This window comes from Podarcis gaigeae (assembly GCF_964106915.1).
Source record: "Podarcis gaigeae genome assembly, chromosome: 8".
Classification (NCBI taxonomy): Eukaryota; Metazoa; Chordata; class Lepidosauria; order Squamata; family Lacertidae; genus Podarcis; species Podarcis gaigeae.
In genome coordinates this window covers 25,746,887-25,771,602 of record NC_139684.1, presented here as the reverse complement: position 1 = coordinate 25,771,602, position 24,716 = coordinate 25,746,887, and the positions used below count along the sequence as shown (strand labels likewise).

At 47.8% G+C, this 24,716-nt stretch overlaps 1 protein-coding gene and 2 long non-coding RNA genes across 4 annotated transcripts; 1 reads left to right on the top strand and 2 right to left on the bottom strand.

Annotated features, from left to right (window-relative positions):
• Positions 1–273: 273 nt before the first annotated feature.
• On the top strand, positions 274–3,058 carry LOC310850895. Its single transcript, XR_014567447.1, has 2 exons — positions 274–989; positions 1,488–3,058. It is a non-coding gene; the product is annotated as an uncharacterized lncRNA (long non-coding RNA).
• On the bottom strand, positions 2,567–14,797 carry TNFRSF9 (TNF receptor superfamily member 9). 2 transcript variants are annotated; one of them, XM_083752855.1, is made up of 7 exons: positions 14,474–14,797; positions 14,314–14,367; positions 12,481–12,612; positions 11,640–11,706; positions 11,432–11,547; positions 9,260–9,389; positions 2,567–2,777 (listed from the first exon to the last, which is right to left on the bottom strand). In XM_083752855.1, exons 1-7 carry the CDS (start codon positions 14,562–14,564, stop codon positions 2,744–2,746), a joined length of 624 nt encoding a protein of 207 aa, XP_083608981.1. In that variant the 5' UTR covers positions 14,565–14,797; the 3' UTR covers positions 2,567–2,743. The 2 variants fall into 2 exon arrangements, with proteins under 2 accessions (XP_083608981.1, XP_083608980.1); XM_083752854.1 differs by having other exon boundaries at positions 9,260–9,394; positions 14,474–14,777.
• A 4,164-nt stretch (positions 14,798–18,961) lies between these two features.
• Positions 18,962–19,837, bottom strand: LOC310850579. Its single transcript, XR_014567377.1, has 2 exons — positions 19,757–19,837; positions 18,962–19,086 (listed from the first exon to the last, which is right to left on the bottom strand). It is a non-coding gene; the product is annotated as an uncharacterized lncRNA (long non-coding RNA).
• Positions 19,838–24,716: the final 4,879 nt, after the last annotated feature.

Genomic DNA, 24,716 nt, shown 5'->3' with positions numbered 1-24,716 from the left:
ATTTAAAGGCACTTGGATAAACAGAGGCTCTCCGAAATGCCCTTGAAAGCACTTCAAGTGAAGCCTCAGGGCTTCATACTTTAGCAGATTGTGCCACCTTTTGGTCAACCTAATGCAAAGTGAGCTGTTTTCTGGGAACTCTAGAAGTCCCAGTCCTTGATGAACAAATAACTAACCCCTTCTTGGAAGAGCTTCCGGGATGCCACACATCATTATTCCCGCCCCCCCCCCCGAATTTGGCAGTTCTTCTCCTGCCTTCCCCAGCCCCCAAAATCCTTTTTTTTTGTAAACCAAGAAATATTTAATTAAAAAAACACGTTAAAAAATGGAACAGAGTTAAAACCTTAAATTCTATCTTAAATTTAAAAGCATTCCAAGTCCTAGGATGGGACTAGGCCCCATCAGGACATTTAAAGCAGTATCATACCATGTTAAATAGCCATGGCTTCCCAAAGAACTGTGTTGAGAACTGTTAAGAGACGCCATTCCCCTCACAGAGGTACAAGTCTCAGAGTGCTTTCACTATCAATCCTTCTTCCCAGGGAACTCTGGGAATATTAGCTCTGTGAGGGGAATAGGGCTCTATTCCCCTATGCTGTCCCAAAATTCCTGAAGTCAGGAATGCTGGTGAAATAGCAGCTGAGAATGTTCTTTGTTAACGAGGAGGCTGGGCGACATTGCGTAACCCAGGGCAGAATCAATTCCAAACCCCTCTCGTGTCGGAGGATGCTCACATCCCCTGATGCATTGTGTCGCTACTGCCACCCATAGCCAACAACTGTTTGGGTTGGGGTTTGTTTTTTTTTTGCAATCTAGGGATCCAAACCACAGCACCCATTTCCTGCTGCTTCTAGGTTGGTTAGGGATTGTAGGCACAGTTGCCACCTAGGGAGAGCAAGTTTCACTGAACTCGGCAAGACAAAATAAATATAGCTAAGTGCCATTAATCTAGAAGAGGAATAGGGAGCATCCCAGGCCCACAGCTGGATGTGTCATAGAATCATAGAGTTGGAAGAGACCACAAGGGCCATCGAGTCCAACCCCTGCCAAGCAGGAAACACCATCAGAGCACTCCTGACATATGGTTGTCAAGCCTCTGCTTAAAGACCTCCAAAGAAGGAGACTCCACCACACTCCTTGGCAGCAAATTCCACTGTCGAACAGCTCTTACTGTCAGGAAGTTCTTCCTAATGTTTAGGTGGAATCTTTTTTCTTGTAGTTTGGAACCATTGCTCCGTGTCCGCTTCTCTGGAGCAGCAGAAAACAACCTTTCTCCCTCCTCTATGTGACATCCTTTTATATATTTGAATATGGCTATCATATCACCCCTTAACCTCCTCTTCTCCAGGCTAAACATGCCCAGCTCCCTTAGCCGTTCCTCATAAGGCATCGTTTCCAGGCCTTTGACCATTTTGGTTGCCCTCCTCTGGACACATTCCAGTTTGTCAGTGTCCTTCTTGAACTGTGGTGCCCAGAACTGGACACAGTACTCCCTCCAGGCAACACCCTTCGCCAGCCTTGTTCTACCTAAAGTCCTATGCTTGGGCTGTGATCACGTATTCCCTGGCTAGAGAGTGGAGAAGGGAGGCTTTTAGCACAGCTGGAATGCAACATCTTGTACCAGAGGCCAGAGACACATTTGGTTCCTCTCTCCGCTTTACACTCTGCCTGATCTTGAGCATCTAGCAACTCTGGCTCAGCTGTCTTGTGCGCCTGATGTTGGGTTTGTCAGTGCGTATCTCTTAAAGCAGGAGCTGCTGGACTTTGCCTTGAGCAGGACAAACTCTTTCCAGAGGGGGTTATATGTGCAGCTGATGACAGGTGCACCTATTCATATTCCGTTTTAGCTTTTTCCATCCCTAGCGGTTGGTAGCATAGAGAGAAACCAGGTCCTGGATCTCTGCCTTCTACACACACACACACACACACACACACCCCATGTGGCAATAGCACATCCTTCAAGAGGCAAGCAGAGCAAGGGTGGAAGAAGGCAGTTCACCAGCCTGGTTGCCCTTTGCAGATCAAAGACCTCAAACCTCAGTTCGTCACAGAAGTTTCCGTCGGCGCGGTCACCACAGCCGCTCCACGTTAAGGAAAGAGTGCAGAGCACACCGCCGTGAGTCATCTGTGTAACCCTGAGCAAAAATGGCAAAGTGGGAGGTAGGGAGGCCGGGTCTGGGAACTGTAAGATAAGTTATGGTCTTCACTGGGGTCTCGGGGGCTTTAGCTCTGGGGGGACGGGGTGAAGAGAGGAGGTCTGCTGGACCGGCTCAGCCCAAGAAATGTCGGTGCCTCAGCATAAAACACCTAGTGATAAAAGCAACCCACAGAAGGGGCAGACCCTCATTGGATAGAGTGCAGCCCTGGGAGAAGAGAGAGTTGAGCCGCTGCTCTGTCCTCCCCACTTAAAACCTACTGCTTGGGTCGGTCAGGGCTACTGGTGGGTTTTCGCCATGCGCTCAAATAGGAAAGGGCAGTTGCAGTGCAGGTGTCGGCCTCAGGGTCATTTTCCCAGCTCCCTTCCCTGCACCCCACATCAAAAATAAAATAATAATAAAGGCCAAAGCAGTGTGAAGACAGGCTGGATGCTTTTGACCCTCCCCAAACTCCCATCAGAGGTCGCATTTTGAAAAGCATCCTGGGCACCGGGGCTCGCTAAGGGATTTTTTCCATGAGCTGCCCTGTCAGCCCTGCTGTTTCGTTGCTTCCTCCTTCTTCTTCCTCCGGGTAGCGGTAGCTGCAGTCATCCACCTCCTGGGCCAACTGTCCAAGCGGCACTAGTGGGGGTGGGGAGAGAGAGAAACAGGCGAGTGATTTTCACAGCTGCCCCCCAGTTCCTATTCTGTGGATAGAATCTGATTTCCATTCCCAGTTTGCGCCTTCTGTGCTGAAGCTCCTGTCCATCTAGCTCAGGGCTGGCTGCACTGGCAAGCCGTGAGAGTCTCAGGCCCAGGCCATTTTGCAGCCCTAATTGGAGGTGCTGCTAGGAATCGAGAATGGGACCTTCTGCATGCCAAGCAGGTGCTCTGGCACAGAGCCACCACCTTTCTTCAAAAACTCAACCTTGCTGCCACCACCCCTGCCAGGGTCACTACTGACCATGTGAAACGCCTCCCCACCCACCCCTCCATTTGTCTTCCGGCACAAACGTGGGGCGGGTGTGAGAATTTTGTTTTTTTGTTTAAAAAGAAATCCCTGCTAACCTCAAGAGATCGGCTTCAAAGCCACCTCAGCACTCTTCAAATCCAAAACCAACTTCCCAAATGCCCCAGAGTTAAATGGAGGCTTTGGCTAGACAAGAGAAAAGCCTTCACGGGCCACCACATCCCCAACCTATGCGGTGGCGAGGCTGCAAGTGGAAAAGGGCTCCTTTCTACCAAAAAATGACAAATGTGTGCTCGTATCTGGCTTCACAGCTCCATGAGGACCCCACAACATTTAGAGAGTGACTGATGTGGCTTTTCTGATTCAAGCAGAGAAGCAGGCTGAAAGGCAGAAGTCGCCCACCTTTTTGGACCGGGGGGCATGTTTTTGAAAGCACTGGGGGCACACGTCATAAAATGGCTCCTGTAGGCTGTGTGACATAACACAAAGTGAGAGAGAGTACAGTCACGGTGAGGTTTCTCCCATAATTGTCTTTTCATACGGAATCGTTCTGCCTAGGAAATAAGAGAGCGGCAGGGAAAATGAACGAAAGGGAAGAGGGAAACAGCAGCCCTTTAGGTCACGGGAGATTCCTTTCCACTGGTGTCCAAGCAGCTCACTCAGTAACCACAGCTCTGACTACAGTCCTTGGCTAAAAACACGGACAGGCAGGGCCGTGTTGCTGTGTGGAGGCTGAAGTGAAACAGGGAAGGAGGTGACCTTTCAGGGCCACAAGGCCAGAGGTACCTTACAGGATCAAAGCACAGCCCTCCAGTGGTGGGCCCTGAAGGAAGAAGTGACCGGGGGACCAGGCCAGGCAGAGGCAGGCCCTTGGGTGGTGGCTATTCTCAGCTAAAATTTGAAAATTCTCCGCCGAAGCACAGAAAGCAAGAAGCGGCAGTTGCCGGAGGTTGCAGCTGGGACCTTCTGCCTGCTCATCAGTTGCCCAACCGCTGAGAAGTGCTGATGTCTGCAGCCGACATGCATTGAGCAAAGTAATGTGATGGGTTTCCCCTCCCTATTTTGCACCGCATATCCTGCGATTTGGGCTAATTTTGCACAAGTCTGGTGTGGCAGTCATGCGGAGGGAGATGTGCTGCTCTGCAGAGCAACGAGGCCTCCCTAGCCCCCACCCCAGGCTCTGAAAGCCATTTTCAGACACCCTGTTTTGACTTCGGCGGATTCTGAAAAATAAGCCCACATCCTTCCAGATGTGCCTTGGTAGCCCCGAATATGCTAATCCTGGTTTTGTTTTTAGAAAGCAGAGATGAGCTCTGGGCTCACTACCACATTCCGTGCTCCTGTGGGGTTGGGGACATATCCCTCAGGTGACTGAGATGTGGTTGGGATGGCTCAGCCCTTGGTTAGGAAGGAAAGAGAGAGAGATAGCTTCCGGTTCCACTCTGCCTTAATGGAGGCAGCCCTCATGACAGCGGGAAATCAAAGTGAAGGAAAAACAAGGATGGTTAAGGGTAATTATCCTTGCAAAATCCCCCCCCCCCCGGAACAGGGGGAATGGGCTTCACTCACAATTCGTCTTGGTACCTGGCTCCATAGGCGCCGACTCCATGGGGCCTGAGGGGGCCCGAGCCCCCTCAAAAATTTGTTTGGGGGGGCTCCGCCCCCCCAATAATTTAAGAAAATTATTACCGTATTTTTCCGGCATTCTGCCTCAGGGTCTTACTGCCCACCCTGCTCTGTTTCCTTGCTGTGTTTGCTCAAACGGAACAAAGAGCAGGGAAAGCCCCTCCCCTCCAGGCAGAGGGAAAGCAGAGTGTGTCTCTGTGCTCCGTGCAGGAGGGAGAGAGAGAGAGCGAGAGAGAGCGCGCGAGCTGGCTGACTTGGGTGGGTAGGTGAGGGAAAACTTTTGCCTTCCTTTCCTCCCTCCTCCTGTTATACCCCTCTCCTGCATTCTTAGCCAGCTGCTTCTCTGCACACCCCTCTCCTGCTCCGTGTCCCTTCTGTGTTTTTCCTTCCCTCCCCACTTAAAATGTGGTTAAAAAGCATGGATCCACATGGATCCTCAGGATCTTTGCATTGGGTCAGCCCAAATTCACCATCAGATCACATAGCATGTCCATGGCTACAGCCTGCCCCCCCAAAATCACGCACCCACTGTTGCCTGGGGCTGCAATGGTGCAAAAACGTGGTTACAAAACATGGATCCACATGGATCCTCAGGATCTTTGCATTGGGTCAGCCCAAATTCACCATCAGAGCACATAGCATGTCCATGGCTACAGCCTGCCCCCCCAAAATCACGCACCCACTGTTGCCTGGGGCTGCAATGGTGCAAAAACGTGGTTACAAAACATGGATCCACATGGATCCTCAGGATCTTTGCATTGGGTCAGCCCAAATTCACCATCAGAGCACATAGCATGTCCATGGCTACAGCCTGCCCCCCCCAAAATCATGCACCCACTGTTGCCTGGGGCTGCAGTGGTGCAAAAACGTGGTTACAAAACATGGATCCACATGGATCCTCAGGATCTTTGCATTGGGTCAGCCCAAATTCACCATCAGAGCACATAGCATGTCCATGGCTACAGCCTGCCCCCCCAAAATCACGCACCCACTGTTGCCTGGGGCTGCAATGGTGCAAAAACGTGGTTACAAAACATGGATCCACATGGATCCTCAGGATTTTTGCATTGGGTCACCCCAAATTCACCATCAGATCACATGTCTGTGGCCACAGCATGAAGCACAAAAATGATACATCCACTGTTTCATTCAGAATGTTTTTTCCCCTTGTTTTCCTCCTTAAAAACGATGTGCGTGTTATGGTCAGGTGCGTGTTATAGAGCGAAAAATACGGTAGTTATATTATGCTTTGTAAAATCACAAAATTATGTTGGTATTTTTTATTTTCCTTGTTTGATGATAGTTACCTTTTAAAATACATTCAGTAATGAGTTAAAACAAATAATTATTATGGTAGTAAAAGAGGCGGCGCGAGTAGTTTTGCTCGGTGCGTGCGACTGGCCCAGCCCCTCTTTCCTTTTCCTCTCTTCTGCTCTCCCGCCGGGCGCCTGAGGGAGAGTTACTTAGCGGTTCTGAGGAGCCGCTGTTGTTTCGGCAGGGGAAAAACCGCCGCCCGCGAACCGCCGAGCTCCCTCTCTCTTTCCAGCCTCTCTCTCTCTCTCTCTCTCTCTCGCGCTATGGCCAAGGAGGAGGAGAAGCCCTTCAGCCAGTCTATGGCCGAGTGGCGGAGGTTCATCTACAACCCCAACAGCGGCGAGTTCCTGGGGTGAACGGCCAAGAGCTGGGGTGAGGAGGGCGAGCGAGCGAGTGCGGGCGGGGAAGGGAGGGGACGGGGCGGGCGGCATGAGGGGCGGTGGGAGGCGAGGCGCGGCGGGCACTTGCCCTGCCCACCACGCATCTCTCTCCTTCTCGGTCTCTCTCCCTCCCTCAGCTGGCGAGGGGGCCACGAGGCGGGCGGCAGCAGCAGCAACGGGCCGGGAGCGGATCTTAGAAAACTTCCCGGGGCAGGACCCCAGTATGGGCCCCCCCAATATTTTTTATAAGTCGGTGCCCCTGCCTGGCTCTCAATCCGGCATGGATTGTGGGAGGCAGGGAGACCCTGAGTGCAAAAGCACTTCGTCTGCTGAAAACTCATTAAGAAGCAGAGGTTCTCCCCTTAATTAGAGCTTAATTGGACTAAAGTACAGGCATTGTACCAGCAAAGATGAGATCACAAACTGTGGAACATAAACAACTGCAAGAACTTTAAGGTTTGAATTTGAAATAAAACTTCATTTGGTGCAAAAGACGGGAGCCTATAGTTTCTTTACTTAAAATTTTATTCTCTACATTTAGATTCAGCAACCCTCCTCTGACTGTTAGTTCAAGCTATATTCGTACAGTACATGCAAGGATGGAAGAAATTGGATTATAAATATGGAATATAATAATATCAAACAGAACTGTGTGTGTAAAAAAAGGAAAAAGGGAGGGAAGCTCTATAGTGCAAAAGGTTTACAATGGAAACTTAGAGCTGACTCTTCCCCATCCTTTATTATTTATGAACTGAATAACACTAAGAGGACTTGGAATTTAATATAATTGGAAGTATGATTGCACATATACAGTTGGAAGGAAGGATGAGAGGAGTCTGTGAACTGCCAAGGAACTGATAAGGTTCTTTACTGAGACATCTGTAGTTCGACAGACCGCTCTTCTTCCCAGGCCGAGAGAGAAAATGGTGACAAGAGGTAATATTGACTGGGACAGAGTGACTTTTGCAGCTGTTGTTAAAGTTGCAAAACAATGCAGCACGGGACAGAGAGACAGAGAAATCTCTAAAACAACAATGGGATATCAGCTCTGCCCAAGGCATGATGGATAACAGCAACAACCAGGGGAAATAAAGACATAACATCTTACAAGGACAGGAAGAAACACCATGAACAAAATAATTGCCACACACAGCAAGAACAAGGATATAGTTTGAGTTCCTCACTTGTAGTTTTATAAATCATTTAATGTGTCCACACAAATAGAAGTTATTAATATTGCAATTGTTGTATAAGGGATTATTATTATGACCAGTATGTAATTGAAATTAATAATATTTTGGAATGCAGAAATAAAATCATCAAACCATCAAATCTAGCACAATTTGGCATTTGAACGATTGGTATTGATAATTGTATTATAAATTGGTATTATTATAATGAGATTACTATTGGGCTGTTATTGAAAACTGATAAATATTATTATAAAAAGAAAAAAGAGGGGGGTGTAATAAAAAAAAGAAAAAAAAGAAAAAAGAAAAAAGAAAGTGAGAGAGAAACTCCAGGCATTTGAAATAACACTTAAGTGTTGGAAATGTTAAGAAATAGAGGGTATGTTTTATCATATGTGGTGGGAATGTAGGAAGGTTAAAAAAAGAGAGAGAAATGATATATAATGAAATGAAAAAAATAATGTTTAGAATAACCTTTATTTAAAAACCAGAAGCCTTTCTATTAGGTATTGTAGGAGTGGAAATTTCAAAAGATCAGGAAAAAATTGTTTACGTATGCTACAACAGCAGTTTGAGTGCTGTTAGCCCAAAGATGGAAAGAAGAAGCAGTCCCAATGAAAGAAGAGTGGCAAACCAAGTTAATGGACTATGCTGAAATGGCAAAACTAACTGGAAAACTGAGAAATCAAGATGACAATAAATTTAAAAAAGAACTGGAAATGTTCATTATGCATTTGCAAAAGTATTGTAAACAGATAAAGACATTGGCAGGATTTTAAGAATACTTGTAATTTTAGAAATAGTATAGGAAATCTGAGGTTAGAAAAAAAATTGGAGCAGAAATGATACGCATTTGATAAGAAATTTAGGGAACCAGAAATGGAGGGCGGGGGAGGGAAGTCAGGGGATTCGGAGAATCCCACTTTATGGAATTGATATGGTTTTATGTATAATTTTATTTGTTTATGGATGTTATTGCATTTGTTACTGTTTGTTTTTTTATTTTTGTTGTTGTTACTTTTGTTGAATACTTAATAAAAATACCTTTTTTTAAAAAATGAAATAATATTTTTTCTAGGCCCAACATATTTCAGGAGAAAAAAACGGCCCCAAGGAAAGCTTTTCTTCCTAGATGCATCAGGCCTAGACTAAAGCTTATTTCAAGTCTCATAGAATTGTAGAGGTGGAAGGGACCCCAAGAGCCATCTAGTCCAACCTTCTGCAATAGCTAAAGCATCCAATGGCTGTCCAACCTCTGCTTAAAAACCTCCAAGGAAGGAGAGTCCACAACCTCCCAAGAGAGACCATTCCACTGTTCTGTTCTCCAGTGTGTCTCTTTTTCCTCCTGGGAGCCCTGAGCTGCTAAGAGACCAGCTGAACCTGCAACCCGTGAGGTTAAAAATACAACACAGGGCTTGTCTTTCTGAATCCTGAGGGAAAGAAAGTCCAGCCCTTTCACCAGCCAGGGTTTGCAAGGCCAGAAAACCAAAAGGCTGCAGTGACCCAGGAATGCTGAATGGCTGCAATGGGGACCCCCACTCACCCTGGGCAAAGCACCCCATTGGTGATGCTCCACGGCAAAGTGGTGTGTGAGGGGGGGAACAGAGAGCAGGTTCCTGGCAGAGGATTGCGCCTTGGTCTTACCTTTCAGGATCACAGCTGGGAACTTCTCTCGAGCCCAGGATCTGAAGAAGATGCAAAAGAGCACCAGGAACAGCACGCACAGAAGCAAGGCTACCGCCAAGGCGATACTGATGGGGACCAGATGGCTGTCCTGCTCTGAAAACAAGGAGAAGGCATCCCTCAGAAGTAGCCCCAAAACTAAGCCGAGCTCCTGTAGGAAGTCCTACAGGTGTGCTTGGGCTCAGGAGAACAAGGCTGAAAAGCCTTCCTTCACCACTGATACTTGCCTCAGGACAAGTAGTTCTTAATCTACGTTTAGAACAAATATTAGGAAGAAATATCCGTGTTATCCGAGGCCTAAGGAGAAAACCAGGTACTCCAGCTCTGCATAGGGGAACAGGCCTGCTGCCTGGGAAGAGTTCTGGGATCTCTAGCACCAGGTGCCTGGCAGCACCTGCCCAGTCCACTAGGTGCCCAGCAGTGGCACCACTTTGTCCAAGATGGAGGCACAAAGGAGTCAGAGACCTCCAACCCAGGATGTGGATGTAACAAAATGCTCAGAGGCAAGCACACCTATCTACCAAGAAAATGTGACTCATTCCAGGAGAGGTGGAGATAACTAATTGTGTACCAAAACAATGGATGGTCATTATTTCAAAGCAGGCAGCCGCTAGAAGGCTGTGATGATGGTGCTGTTTTTTGCCTTGGAACGGATGGGTACCTGGCCCTCACTTGAACTCCTGAATGAAGCAAACATTTTTTTCTGTTCTTGCAGCCCACAATGGAAACTCATCATCACCCTAAGCATGGAGTTTTGAACATTTCAGGTACTGTATTTTTCGCTCTATAAGACGCACTTTCCCCCTCCTAAAAAGTAAGGAGAAATGTGTGTGCGTCTTATGGAGTGAATGCAGATGGGAGGCTCTGCTCAGTGCTCCCTTTAAAGAGCTGCGTGGAGCGTTTTTCCTCCTCGGGAAAAAGCCCCCAAGAGCCGCACACATGCTCTGCGCACTCTTTAAATGGAGCGCGGCTCTTGGGGGAGCCTTAGCTGCGCACAGCCTCTCCTGGACAGGGGATGAAGGCTCCCCTTGCCCCCGGGAGAGGCTGCGCGCGGCTATCCCATAAGCCAGGACAGCCAGCGGGATCGCTGTGCTGTGATCCCACGGGCTGTCCTGGCTTATGGGATTCATAATATTTTTTTTCTTGTTTTCCTCTTCCAAAAACTATGTGCGTCTTATGGTCTGGTGCGTCTTATAGAGTGAAAAATACAGTATGTGTCGCTATGACCTCCAGGGTGGAAAGAGGTGGTCGTGCTGGGCATGCAAGAACGTCAACTGAGGGGGCTTCCAGGTGACCAAGGACAGTGTGCACTGTTTCTAGCCATGAGGACAGTGGCGGAGATAGGGGGTGTGAGTGGTGCGGACCGCCCCAGGTGTCATCACTGAGGGGGGTGACAAAATGAGTTTTTTTAAAAAAATTGGGCTCACAAAACTTCAGGAGTGATGTGGTGGCTTAGGTGCCTGCAGGTTCTGCGCTGCCTAAAATGGCAGCATGGGATTTGCCTCTGCCTACTGCCTCTCCTTCGGCTGCCCTACAGTGTCGGAGAGGCTTACCCTGCCCCCATGGGTGAATCACCCTGCCTCCGGCCGGAGGACATGCCCCCCACCAGGCACCCGAGCGGCTAGCTACGTTGCTGCATGAAGAAAGGCAGCTGAGAGCTGAGTCGGAGTAGAAGAATGAGAGGCAGGAGCAGCAGACAAAGAAGAGGTGTAGAAATAGGATGATTTACCAGTCTAGAAGCTAAACGAAAAACAAAACAAAAAAATGTAATAATACGTCTTCCACCCAATTAGGGTCCTTGAAGCAGCTCATAGTCAAACCCAGCAATTCAGAAACTAGAACAGCTGCCAAAAATAAATCCCCCCCAAACCAAGCTGCAAAATGACTGTGCATCAACTGAGTGTTCTAGCAAATGTTATTCTCCTCCCTCGACAGAGAGAAGCCAGGTCTCCAGTGTCGATCACAAGCATTTCCATCAGTGACTATTCGTGTGACACAGAGTAGAGGGTGACTTGCCCTTATTTCCTTTTGCCACCCTCCTCTGCCTAGAGAGCAGCAGAGGCAAAGCCCTCTGAGTGACTTCTGCCAAGCTGCTGGTCGTTCAGCACTTAGAGAGATGCAGCAAACCCTCACCTGTCTCCTTCGTTAAAACCGGCCAAGTCGGGGGTTTTGTAGGGCCTTCTGTTGTCGTGTTGCAAACCACATCAGTTTTCGCCGTCCCAGGAATTGAGATCTGATTAGCTGGACATCTGCAGGCAATCACAAAGTCCCATTAAAACACACACCAGCAACTATGATACTGAGAAAACAATGTTTTTGCTGGTTTTTTAAAAGGACTTACTGTGTCCAGTTTTGGCATTTACCAGATATCCAGGCCTTAAACTTCCCTTCAGGACACTCTTGGCAACCTTTGAGGAACAGGTGGGGGTTACTTAATGGAAATGAGGCAACAAACCCAGCCCTGCCCTCTGGCCTGGTCGAATGGACTCCCAAACTCACCAAGCTTACAAGAGCTTGAAAACCTCTACCCCCTCTGCTGGCAAGGAAGGCTTGTAACATTATTTCCCATATATGTTGATGCCTTGGAATTCTTCTCAATTGGGGAAATGGTTTAGTTTGGCCCTATAAGATGTCATTTCAGCTAAAACAGAAAGCACCTCTTTGCTGACTAATATTCAACAGGGTCACTAGATTCTCAGAGAACACTTGTAAGGTGTCACTGGAAAGTGAGGGGGCAGCATTGGGGGTGAGATGTTGTCGATGGAGGAGGTGGAGCCTCAGACACACTCCTCTGTCTTATTTCGACAGCACCTTTTCTTCATGTTCCAAAGCCTCAAAAGAATTTGCCCAGATGGCAGGAAACAGCCCATAACCTGGGGACAGCCCAAGTTTATTTCTAGGCACCTCTCCCTTCTGTTCCCCATCCGCCCCTTTGCACCCTCCAATTCAGCCTCCCCTTCTCCATCTTCTGTCAGCCAGACACCCTTCCCCAACCCATGCCTCTTTCCTCTATGTCTCCAAATCGTCTTTCCCTCCCTCTAGCACCCCAGAAGCACAGCAACCAAAGAGGGACCTTTCTGCCCACCCAACCTGTCTGTGACATGAGGGTCTCTCTGCCAACAGTGCCACATCATCACACATCCCCAGTCTTTGATGCATTCCTACCCATCCTAAGCCCTCACCTGCTCCGTTCCACTCCTCTCCAATACCACAGACGCAGCTGCCGCACTCTAGATCTCCGCATTCATATTCAGGGGCGCATTTGCAGACAGCATCGGAGTCTTCTGAGCAGCGTCGCTCATACTGATATTTGTCTAAAGAGTTAATGCATTTTTAGAGCTCCACATTATACCCGAAGAAGGGGCCGTTGGCTCCATCAAGCAGCGGCCACACGAAGTGGCAACTGAGTCAAAGGAGTAGTTCTGGAGGCAAGCAGGTGGGCTCTGCATGACAAGGTGTCTGGGAGAGAGCCCCTCTGGCCTCCATTAACTAGTACCCTTGGTTACTAGTTAATCTGACAAGTGGGTGGGGCCATCCACCTGTCAATCACCCAGCATCACAATGATGTCAGGGGCAAGGCGCTTTGAACGATAAGAATATGAATGCATCAAATGCGGGTCCGCGGGAAACCTCTTTAATTAGATTGTATTCATTCGGAATTCATTGGCATTTGTATAATTGGGTTAATATTGAAAAACTAGTAAATTTATTTGTCAAAGCACCCTGCAACATGGGCATTCGTGATGGGGCAGCTGCCGCTCCAAAATCAAGTAAATAAATATAAATACTTAACTAACTGACCAAGTTAGAGTTATTCCGGTTCTGCCCCCCCCCAACATAATGCCTACCCCCCCTAAAATAAATCCTGGCTGCACCCATGCCCTGTAAGGTGCTGCTAAAATAAAGGGCTTTCCCCTCTGCCTGAGCAGGGTTTTTGTTGCAATCGCATTCCTGAGGGTTTGCACTGGAAGCCCTGCTAAATTGGTGGAGGGCTTCGGTATGGCTCTGAAAAGTAGCTGCTGGGCATCACCAATGGAGAAAGTGTGTTCAGGTTCTCATTGTGAGGACTTCCCTTTGGGGCATCTGGCCACTGTAAAAACTGGTAAAGGTAAAGGGACCCCTGACCGTTAGGTCCAGTCGTGGATGACTCTAGGGTTGCGGCGCTCATCTCGCTTTACTGGCTGAGGGAGCTCACGTACAGCTGGTCATGTGGCCAGGATGATTAAGCCGCTTCTGGTGAACCAGAACAGCGCACAGAAACACCATTTACCTTCCCGCCAGAGCGATACCTATTTATCTACTTGCACTGTGTGCTTTCAAACTGCTAGGTTGGCAGGAGCAGGGACTGAGCAATGGGAGCTCACCTCGTTGCGGGGATTCGAACTACCAACCTTCTGATCGGCAAGCCCTAGGCTCTGTGGTTTAACCTACAGCGCCACCCGTGTCCCTGTAAAATCTGGATATGGGGCTAAATGTGCCACTGGCCATGCAATACAGCTCTTCCCATGTTTGCATGGCCTTGAGGATGCAGGAATAATAATAATAATAATAATAATAATAATAATAATAATAATAATAATAATAATTTATTATTATTTATACCCCACCCATCTGGCTGGGCTTCCCCAGCCACTCTGGGCGGCTTCCAAAAAAATATTAAAATACTATAATACATCAAACATTAAAAGCTTCCCTAAAAGGAAAATGCTCACGGTCTACCCTGCTCTCAAGCAAATATTTCATCATGCAGAAGAGGCAAGTCCAGATACCCTTTTCCCAGGTGGCAGCATTTCTCCACTTTCTAAAGGCAATTGGTCCAGCTCATCCCTGCTCAGAGCCTGGGAAGTCTCCTCATGAGCCATCCCGGAGTTGTTCTGAGCATCAGCTGGCAGTCTCTCTCTCCCACCACCACCTACCCTAGGGATTTCTCACGCCCTGTTTGCAAACTGAAGCTCCCTTCGGAAACAGCAGGCGCCAGCTGTGAGTGGGGATCGCGAACAGGAGGAGACACCTACCTTGGCACGGGGTGCAGGGGCTGCAAGTCTGGCGCTGGGCGTCCCGGTAGGTGCCTGGAGGAGAAGGGCAAAGGAGCGTCGTCAGAGGAGCGGGCTGAGGGGCCAGCCGGGCTCCGGCCAAGCCTCCCCACGGGTCCGCCTGCCGGGGCAGCCCCCTTACCTTTTTCGCAGCCCGCCTTAGCTGCGGCGAGGCATCTCCAAAGGAGGAAGGCGAGGAGCAGGAGCGGCGTCGGAGCGGAGCGCCCCATCATAGCGCGCAAGAGTCGAGTAGGGACTACTCTCGCTTCCTCGGGGCGGCGTCAAGCCTTTTGTGCGTCGGAGCGGGGCGCCAGCGACACGTGGGGGGCGGTTCCAGGGCCGGGAATCCCCACCGAAGGCGGGGGCAGCCCCTCGAGAGCGCCAGGGATAGAGACTCTAGACTTGGGACCCTCTCAAAGGCGAGATGGGGGGCGCGCAGCCTTCCACTCCTGCGCGCAAAAGGCTTCCAGCTGGCCTTGGAGGGGACCAGCAGGCTTCACACTCCTGCCCTAGGCTGCCGCCAGTTAGTGTGGTGTGTGGGGCTAGGTTAGACTGCTTTCTTTGCAGGGCCAGGGAGGTTAGACGACGTTGCGTCTAGCAAGGGCATCGTCCCTTCCAAGCACCTGTCGGGTTGCATTTTCCGCTCACTTGCCGCCTTCTTGCCAAACCTCACATGGGGGCAATGGGGGGGGGGAGTGGGGCTTTGCAATGGAGCTCCAACTGCGCACTTTTTTGCCCGCACGTGATCGGATCCCACTCGAAAACAGGGGTGGGGCACTGCTTTGGAGCAGCACAACACACACCGGCAAGGAGGGAGAGGCCACACACAGCACAACACAGATAAGGGTTCAAAGCCAATCTAGGGAGGAGCATCCTCTTTGGGCTAAGGAGTGGAAAAGAGGGGGCAGAACAGGCAGCAACAGGGGCGGGGGCGGCTTCTGAGGACTTGGGCAATGGAGTCATTTGGGGACACTTATAGGTAAGAAGTAAGCATTGGTGGTATAGTGGTGAGCATAGCTGCCTTCCAAGCAGTTGACCCAGGTTCGATTCCCGGCCAATGCAGAGAGTCTTTTCTCCTGCCAACCTAGCAGGTTGAAAGCATGCCAAAGTGCAAGTAGATAAATAGGTACCACTCCGGCGGGAAGGTAAACGACGTTTCCATGCGCTGCTCTGGTTCGCCAGAAGCGGCTTAGTCAGCTGGCCACATGACCTGGAAGTTTACGCCGGCTCCCTCGGCCAATAAAGCGAGATGAGCGCCGCAACCCTAGAGTCGGCCACAACTGGACCTAATGGTCAGAGGTCCCTTTACCTTTACCTTTACAGGTAAGAAAGCACCTCATGAATAATTCTGTACATCATGAAGCTGCAAATGAAACCAATTTGTTGTGGTCCATTTTATTATAACTGCAGTGGAGAATATTGCTCAATATGTTATATATCACCACTTAACTATAAACACATTAATACAAGTCATGAACAAATGAAATCATTACCTCCATATGCGATGGGAGGGACATAAGGTGAATTGGTGTGAGCCAGTTCACTGATAGATAACAAGACAGTGATTACTGGCTGATGAGTCCTTTCTCTTCAGTAATATCCTGTTTTATGACATGAACTTTTTTTGAGCTTTCTTGGAAGCAAAGTCCTCAGATCACTGTAATCCAAACCGCTGCCAATTCAACTGAAATCACTCCTAAGCCACCACTGCAAAGTAGACCCACCTAGGCAGCCACAGCAACCTCCCATAGCTCACTGCATCACTTGAGAAGCAGGAGGTGCGAGTTTGAGACCCACCAGCCATGTCAGGGGCCAAAGTGAGGGAACTCCTGGAGTCAAAACCAAACTGGGTGCTCCACAGAGAAGTACCGTGACACCCCACTGGGAGCCCCACTGAGATAGAAGAGGGGACCCTGGTTCGAATCCAGGGTGTGTTCCCACACTTGGAAGGGGGGGAGGATCCCACACAGGGACACCTAAGGAAAAGTGGGGGGAGGGAGAGAGACGGTTTCACAGACCAATTATAATAGGGCTCCTGGCCAACCAGACCTTTTAGCTCAACCCCCCCCCCCCCGCAACCCACCTGACCAATCCACTCCCTCTATGTTACCTGATAGGTCAGTCAGCCATCATAGATAACATCCCCCCCTCATCCCAGCCTGCCCTCTCACAGCCCAGAGAATGAGTAGGCAAACTAAGGCGTGGGGCCAGATCCAGCCCAATCACCTTCTAAATCTGGCCCGCGGATGGTCTGGGAATCAGTGTGTTTTTACATGAGTAGAATGTGTCCTTTTATTTTAAATGCATATCTGGGTTATTTGTGGGGCCTGCCTGGTGTTTTCACATGAGTAGAATGTGTGCTTTTATTTAAAATGCATCTCTGGGTTATTTGTGGGGCATAGGAATTCGTTCATATTTTTTCCCCAAAATATAGTCCGGTCCCCCCACAAGGTCTGAGGCCCCCTACTGAAAAAGTGTGCTGACCCCTGGCCCAGAGAATGGTGTGAGCAGTGAGCAGAAGGACTACTGCCTCTGATTCTGCCTCCTATCAACTCAGAAGTTTCTCCTGAGGCTTACTGAAGCCTGTTCCTAGGGCAGGGGTCTGCAACCTTTAAGACAAAAAGAGCCACTTGGACCCGTTTCCAAAAAAACAACAACTGGGAGCCGCAAAAACATTGCAACATTTAAAACAAATATAACACTGTATATATTGTTTCTTGCCTTAATGCTGTATATACAGGATCGTGCAGTCAGCTGTCAATCTCAAGAAAAAAGGACAAATAGCTAATTAAAATATTTAATTTACAACCAGGTAACCAGGTTAATGGGACTTTTGCTCCTGAACCTCAGTGCTCAGTGTCTGCACATCAGGGCTGTAAGACGTCACCTTCATTTTCACACAGGCTTGCAAGCTGTCATCTGTGAGGCGTGATCGGTGTTTGTTTTTAATATAGTTCATGTTGGAGAAGACCTGCTCACATACATATGTGGAACCGAAGATCGACAGGACTCCAAATGCATACTTTTTCATGTTTATATAAGTGTTGGGGATGGCATTCCATGTTTCGAATACAAGTTTGTCCTGTTTGGGAAGGTTTTCAATATCACTCCATTTATGATTCTGAGCCAGAATGGCCTTCTGACGGGCAACATCCTCAAGAGTAGCGGTCAAGCATTTGAACTTGGACACCCATATATCTTTGTCGGCTATATCGGCCAGTTCCAGCTCAAGATCAGGTTGACTTACACCTGGAAATGCAGTCATATTCAATAGGGATGGATCGATCGCCAGGGGAGTGACAGGGAAGGATAATGTGTTTTTTTCCTCTCTGAACCCACAGAATCGTTTCCCAAACGAGCTTTGCATTGCGGTGATTGCAGACTTGAAATATTCCAAATTTATCGTATCATGACTTTGTTTGAACTCTCTCAAAGAGGGAAAGTGAGACAGTGTACCTCTCTGGAAATCTTTGACAAACACTGTCAACTTGCGCTCGAATGCCAAAACCTCCTCCAGCATGTGCAGGGCTGTGCCTCCTTTCCCCTGAAGGGTTGTATTTAGCGTGTTTAGATGGGCTGTCATGTCTACCATAAAATGTAATTTTTCCAGCCACTCTGGCTGTTCCAGCTCAGCAAAGGTAAGCTCTTTGCTGGCCAGGAAGGTTTTTACTTCTTCCAAACATGTGACAAAGCGTTTTAGCACCTCGCCTCTGGACAACCACCGGACCTTGTTGTGGAGCAGGAGGTCCGCTTTCCACCTCATCCAATAGCAAACGAAACTGGCGGTGGTTTAAACCCTTTGCCATTATCTTATTAACAATCTGAATGACCACATCCATCACTTTTGTGCATTCGGGGGGAAATGTTTGAGCACACAATGCCTCTTGGTGCAGGATGCAATGAAATGACAGCAGCGTTCTACCCAGTGCCTTCTGCAGTAGAGCCACAAAGCCCTTCTGTGCTCCTCTCATGCTCGGTGCCCCATCAGTAGCCACTGAGACCAGGTGGTTGGTGTTTATTTTTTTAGCACTTAAAAAGTCCAGGACAGCCTTACAGATATCCTCACCCCTTGTTTGGTCTTTTAGTGGTATCAGCTCAATCAGTTCTTCCTGTGGCCCAGAAGAGTTCACATATCGGCAGAACAGCGCTATTTGTTCAATATCACCTTTATCTTTGGACTCATCACAGGCGTTGGAGTACGCCACAGCTGAATTAATGTCTTGAATTTGCTGTTTGCTAATGTTTTCTGCCATTTTTAGGGTTCTGTCTTTAACAGTCTTCGCAGACAGAGGCATGTCTTTGATTTTCTGCACAATTTCATTCTTGTTTTTGAAGTCCATGTATAGATGTTCCGAAACCTTAAGGAATGCTTCTTTTATATACTCTCCATCTGTGAACGGCTTCCCATGCTTGACTATTTCCTGAGCGGCTACAAAACTAGCATATGTTGTGGAATTTGCAGACTTCACCCAATTCTTGAAATTATTTTTGCTCCTATCAACCTTCCTCATAAGTTCTGCAACGGCTTTTCGTCTCTCATCTCCATCTGGATATTTTTCTGCAAAGGCTGCGTGTTTATTCTGGAAATGTCTTGCAATATTTGACTTTTTGTTGTTTGCAAATTTCTCACCACATATTAAGCATACTGGTAAACCAGTCTTGTCAGTAGAGAATGCAAATGATTCTGTCCATGTATCATTAAACATTCTGTTTTCTTCAGAAATTTTTCTTTTCTTGCCTTTATCCATGGCTGGCCTACCAGGGGTCCAAAACAGGGACGTAATTAGAAATCAGAGGGCTCCATAGCAAAATTTGCTATGCCCGATGTCAGGGAACTGACATCAGAGTGAGAGGCGAAGGGGAGGCTCCCAGATTCTGCAGGCAAAGGACCCAGCACCAGGGGGAGAAGCAGCTTGGTAGAGGGGGGAGGAAATCAGCGCAACACCAGGGATAAAGGGGGGCAGATGGGGGAAGCGGAGAGAGAGCTCCGGGATTCTTCTCTGTACATCAGTGAGTAGAACCCTCCACTAGCCACGCCCTCCCTGTGCAGAAGACTCCCGTGCAGTGAGAGGAGGAGGCGACTGGGAGTCAGACAGCTTCTATGCTGGAAGAGGTTTAAGAAATGCCCACAGACGGATTCTGCTAGCGACTGAGACAGCTACGCGGAGATGGGCTGTGCAGTCAGAACGGTTTTAAAAGACAATTAAGCCTAGAGAGGCGGCAGTTTACGCACGAGTAACTCAGACCCATTACACATGCCCCAAAGTGTACCATAAATCATAATCAGTGCCTGATGTAAATAATAATTAATAATGAGGCATTCGTCATTATAAAAATACCTTTTTTGACACTTTTTATTATTTCTTTGTTTGACCCCTCAGAATTACTCCTCCTCATAGAAATAAACATTAAATTAACAAGTTACCTTTTTTTGAGTGTGTGTTCTTCACTCCCCTTCAAAACAGTGACCAGTGTATATGGCCCCTTTCAATGCAGCCTGCTTACAAAGGCGGGAAAGACCAGCAATAAGCTGTTGCATAACGTTCCCCAAGGAAAGCGTTAGCTATTCATAGAATCATAGAATCATAGAGTTGGAAGAGACCACAAGGGCCATCGAGTCCAACCCCCTGCCAAGCAGGAAACACCATCAGAGCACTCCTGAGATATGGTTGTCAAGCCTCTGCTTAAAGACCTCCAAAGAAGGAGACTCCACCACACTCCTTGGCAGCAATTCACCAAACTTTCACCAAACTTTCCCCTGCTTAAGTTTAAAAAGGGGCTTCAAGCAACTAAAAAGGGGCTTCAGGCAACTAACTCCACGTGGAATTCCACGCGACCGCGACTTGCTATGCCCAATAATCAATGCCACAAAATGCCACAGAAAATTAACCAGGGCCCCAGTAAACCATAAATCATAATCAGTGCCTGATGCAAATAATAATTAATAATGAGGGCCCAATGTCATCCTCGTCATTATAAAAATAATCCCTCTCTTCGCGCCGCCCAGCCTCCCAAGAAAAAACCCCCACCTCAAACAGTCACAAAGCACAAATTCCACGCAACCGCAACTTGCTATGCCCAATAATCAATGCCCCAAAATGCCATAGAAAATTAATCAGGGCCCCAGTGTACCATAAATCATAATCAGTGTCTGATGTAAATAATAATTAATAATGAGGCATTCGTCATTATAAAAATACCTTTTTATTATTCATTTGTTTGACCCCTCAGAATTACTCCTCCTCATAGAAATAAAATTAACAAGTTACCTTTTTTTGAGTGTGTGTTCTTCACTCCCCTTCAAAACAGTGACCAGTGTATACGGCCCCTTTCAATGCAGCCTGCTTTCCCCAAGGAAAGAACAATTCACCAAACTTCCCCCTGCTTAAGTTTAAAAAGGGGCTTCAGGCAACTAACTCCTCCGCCTCCTCCCCTCGCCTCCTCCCCTCGCCTCGCCTCCTCCCCTCGCCTCCACTCCTCGCCTCCTCCCCTCGCCTCCACTCCTCCCCTCCTCCCCTCGCCTCCTCCCCTCGCCTCCACTCCTCGCCTCCTCCCCTCGCCTCCTCCCCTCGCCTCCTCCCCTCGCCTCCGCTCCTCGCCTCCTCCCCTCGCCTCCGCTCCTCGCCTCCTCCAATCGCCTCCTCCCCGGAGCCGCAGCAAAGGCTTTAAAGAGCCACATGCGGCTCTGGAGCCGCAGGTTGCCGACCCCCGTCCTAGGGGATCCCTAGCCACCCTTCCTTGCAACCAGGAGACATGTTCACTTGAGTTCATCACCTTTCAGCTCAGGTAAACTGTGAGGAGGGCCCCATCCTTGTCTTGTTTCATTGCAACGCCTCAACAACTGCATAATCTGTGTGTGTTTGTAGGCAATGACCTCCCAGATATCACCTCTTTTACCCGTTGGCCAAACAAGTCTGACCAGTGGTCTTTCAGCTTTTCACACCTACATTTCATCCGAGCGTGAATTTGGGGGACCCACTTCTTTATCAGGCTGCAGTGAGCCCAAAATTTGTTATCACTGGAACACAGGTGGTTGTGAAGAGAAGGTGTTTGCCTTCACCTGGCAAGCAGAAAGCCCCCACCCCAGATAATAAGCTGACCGTGATGCCCTGTGCTGGGAAGTACAGTATGTGAAATGTCAAAGGAGGAAGGGGAGTGGGGTTTCCTGTCACTGGGCTGGATTAGAATCATGAGCGGTAATCTTGCAATCGTGAATGAAGATAGAGAACTGGTAACTGTGGCTTCAAATAGGATGTTGTTGTGATTTTGAAACAGATAAAGCAGTTTTTCTGCTTGATGATACCTACACATATGCAAGCAAAAATGTAAAGTGCAGTTTAGATAAGTTATCCTAACTGAAAAAGCATTGGCACCACCGACCCAATTGGGCATGTTCATTTTATTTTAATTTGCTGCTTATACCTATTTTCTTCAACTTGGAAAATAAGACTGTTTTCTCTTGAAAAAAAGTATGTGCAGTTTCCTTTATTCTTAATAGAAATTATTCTGAAATGCCCATGCACTGACTCTCCAGCTACTAAACATGGGGTGAAGATTGAGTGCACAGAGCAATCAGATGTTGTGAATGTTACCGCTGCTAAAAAAAAATAAAAGGGGACATGTGATGTGCTGCTCTGGTTATTATATGTTAATAGCACATTGTCTGATAGTTTCTTCAGTGGCACAGCCAGGCTTGATGGGGCCCTGGGCAGGTGGGGCACACTGCTACCCTGATTCCCCCCTGCCACTGGTTGCTCAGTGCCCCAGCCCACTTGCCAAGCAGTTGAAAGGGACTAGACGACCAGGGAGGAGTGAGAGAGCACACCCCTCCCACCCACCCCCACCTCGATGTCTGAGATGGTTTGTATCACCAGTCTTTGCTAGATCCTAGAAATCACTGTGTAAAAATCTAAGAAACTGCAGACCATTAGCTTAATATCTGTTCTGGGAAAAGTGGTGGAAAGCATTACAGATATAATTCTGAATCATACAGAAGAACAAGTCTTGCTGGAGCAGAAGAAGCATGGCTTTTGCAAGGCCATCCTGTCAAACTAACCATTCTGAGTTCTTTGAGAATGTCAATAAGCATGTGGATAGGGGTGATCTGGTAGACATTGGGCATCAAGACCGTTAAAAAGCTTTTGAGAAATTTCCTCAGCAGAGAAAGCTTAGCAGTCATGGGTGATGAGAACAAGTCTTTCCCTGGTTCAAGAACTGGAAGCAGAATTAGTATAGCCAAGGACCCACAGCACCTGGGACTGGAACCCTTCTTTTTTCTTCTCTTTTTTCAAAAGCAAGCTGATGCTTGTAGCCACTGAGGGAAAGCAGAGCTGTTTTATCCTAATCACTGAGGGCAAAGAATGAATTAGGTGTTTTGGTCAGCAGGTGATAGGATTTCCTGACCTACAGGGACACTAACACCAAGTGTCCATATAAGCCCTGAGAAACCTGGAGCTGGCTCCGATTAGTATACTGCAGAAGAAAGAGTAAATGAATAGTGACCAGATAAGTTTGTAAATGATGGATTTTATTTGTGATGTTCTGGAATAGTAAATATCAGGAAAATATTCAGCCTTATACTTTATTGTAATTATAAATATTTGTGATTTGCAAAAGTAGCAACAATAGTTTCATCTTTTTTGTAAATTGCTTTTCCTTCCTTCCTTCCTTCCTTCCTTCCTTCCTTCCTTCCTTTCTTTCTTTCTTTCTTTCTACAATCCAGCAGTGTATAATTTTTGGGAAATACTAAAAAAAAAAAAAACACCATAAGGTGTCTCCACCACTTTGTCTGAAGCTGTGGTCAGCCATGTCCCTTTGAGAATATTAAAAGCAGCAGGACATGAGGACCACAGCATTCTCTTGGTATGAGAAGAAAATGGGTGGTTGAATGAGCCCTGGGAAGGCTATGCAAGGCTCTGTGTGTTCTTACCTCAAGCTTTGGTGAGCATTATGAATGCCTACCCCATTATTAAAATGGCCATGAGGTTACTATGGGATTGGTTGGCCCAATGTTTACATTCCACAATACTGTCCTTCAAGTCTCTCAAAGCTGCTAAAAAAATTCTAGCATTTGAAGATGGACAGTTTATTGAATTCTAATAATGACTTTAACCAATGACAGCTATTTGAACCAACTGACACGACCAGATGATTGGTTGTAAGTCACTCTGGGTTGCTTTGGGCAATATAAAGTGACTAACAAAAGTAAGAAATTAGATAGTAAGATGCAGTCAGCCCTTCTAAATAAACCCTCAGTCATCCTGTGAAGGCACCCAGGCTTGAAATTTTGGATATGCCAAAGAACCTGTTGAAAAAGCTGTGCCGCTATTCTTACCAAGTGACTAGGAAATGGTAAAATCTTAGTTTCTGGGAAATATCTTAACAACTTTGTTCTCTGGGAGTGAAGTTTAAGGCGGCAAAACTCAGATCAAACACTTACTGATGCCCTTACTCACACAAAAGAGTCGAATAACTGGCTTTTCTGCTTTTACCACCCAAAGAAAATTTCTGCTAACAGAAGATTTAAGAACCAGTCTGGTGCATCATCAAGCCTGAAATCAGAGTCCAGAGGCATCATGCTGCCGCTTCCCACGTTGGCCAGCCAGATGCGCCTGAGAGCCTATAAGCAGAATGGGGAAGCAGCCGTTGTTTGCTCTCCAAGCACCTGGAATTCAGGGGTAGACTTCCTCTGGACAAGGAGGTTCCCCTTCGCTGTCATGGCAATCACATTACAGTGATACCTCTGGTTACGTACTTAATTCGTTCCGGAGGTCCGTTCTTAACCTGAAACTGTTCTCATCCTGAAGCACCACTTTAGCTAATGAGGCCTCCTGCAGCCGCCGCGCTGCTGGAGCACGATTTCTGTTCTCATCCTGAAGCAAAGTTCTTAACCCGAGGTAATATTTCTGGGTTGGTGGAGTCTGTAACCTGAAGCGTATGTAACCCGAGGTACCACTGTATTCATAAACATGGACCCAGCGTGCTGCCCCGTTGAAACCATTTGTGTTTGGTTTTCCCTTCACAGGGTCTGTGACCTTCTCACTCCTGGGGTTTAGTTTGACCAGAATCCGGAGTATCCATTTTCAGAGTTAACTCTCAAAACTTGGCGCTGGGATGCCTGCAGAGCCTTATCAGCAGCCAGCAAGACAAGCATCCTGAAGCTGTGCACATCATTGCAGGAGACTTTAATCATGTTGAACTTAAAAAAGTGCTCCCAACGCTCTATCAGCATGTGAAATGTCCCACAAGAGGGGACAAGACACTGGACAAAGTTTATTCGAATGTAAATCACGGCTATAGGGCTTTACAGCTGCCACATTTGGGCCAGTCCGACCATATGTCTCTGTTCCTGGTACCAGCATATATCCCACTCAGGAAACGGGCTC

Coding starts and splice junctions, on each gene's coding strand:
- TNFRSF9 (XM_083752854.1), bottom strand. CDS start 14,564: ATGATGGGGCGCTCCGCTCCGACGCCGCTCCTGCTCCTCGCCTTCCTC. Junction 14,368..14,473: donor TAAGGCGGGCTGCGAAAAAG/GTAAGGGGGCTG, acceptor CTTCTCCTCCAG/GCACCTACCGGGACGCCCAG. Junction 9,395..11,431: donor GGTTTTAACGAAGGAGACAG/GTGAGGGTTTGC, acceptor CCTTGTTTTCAG/AGCAGGACAGCCATCTGGTC.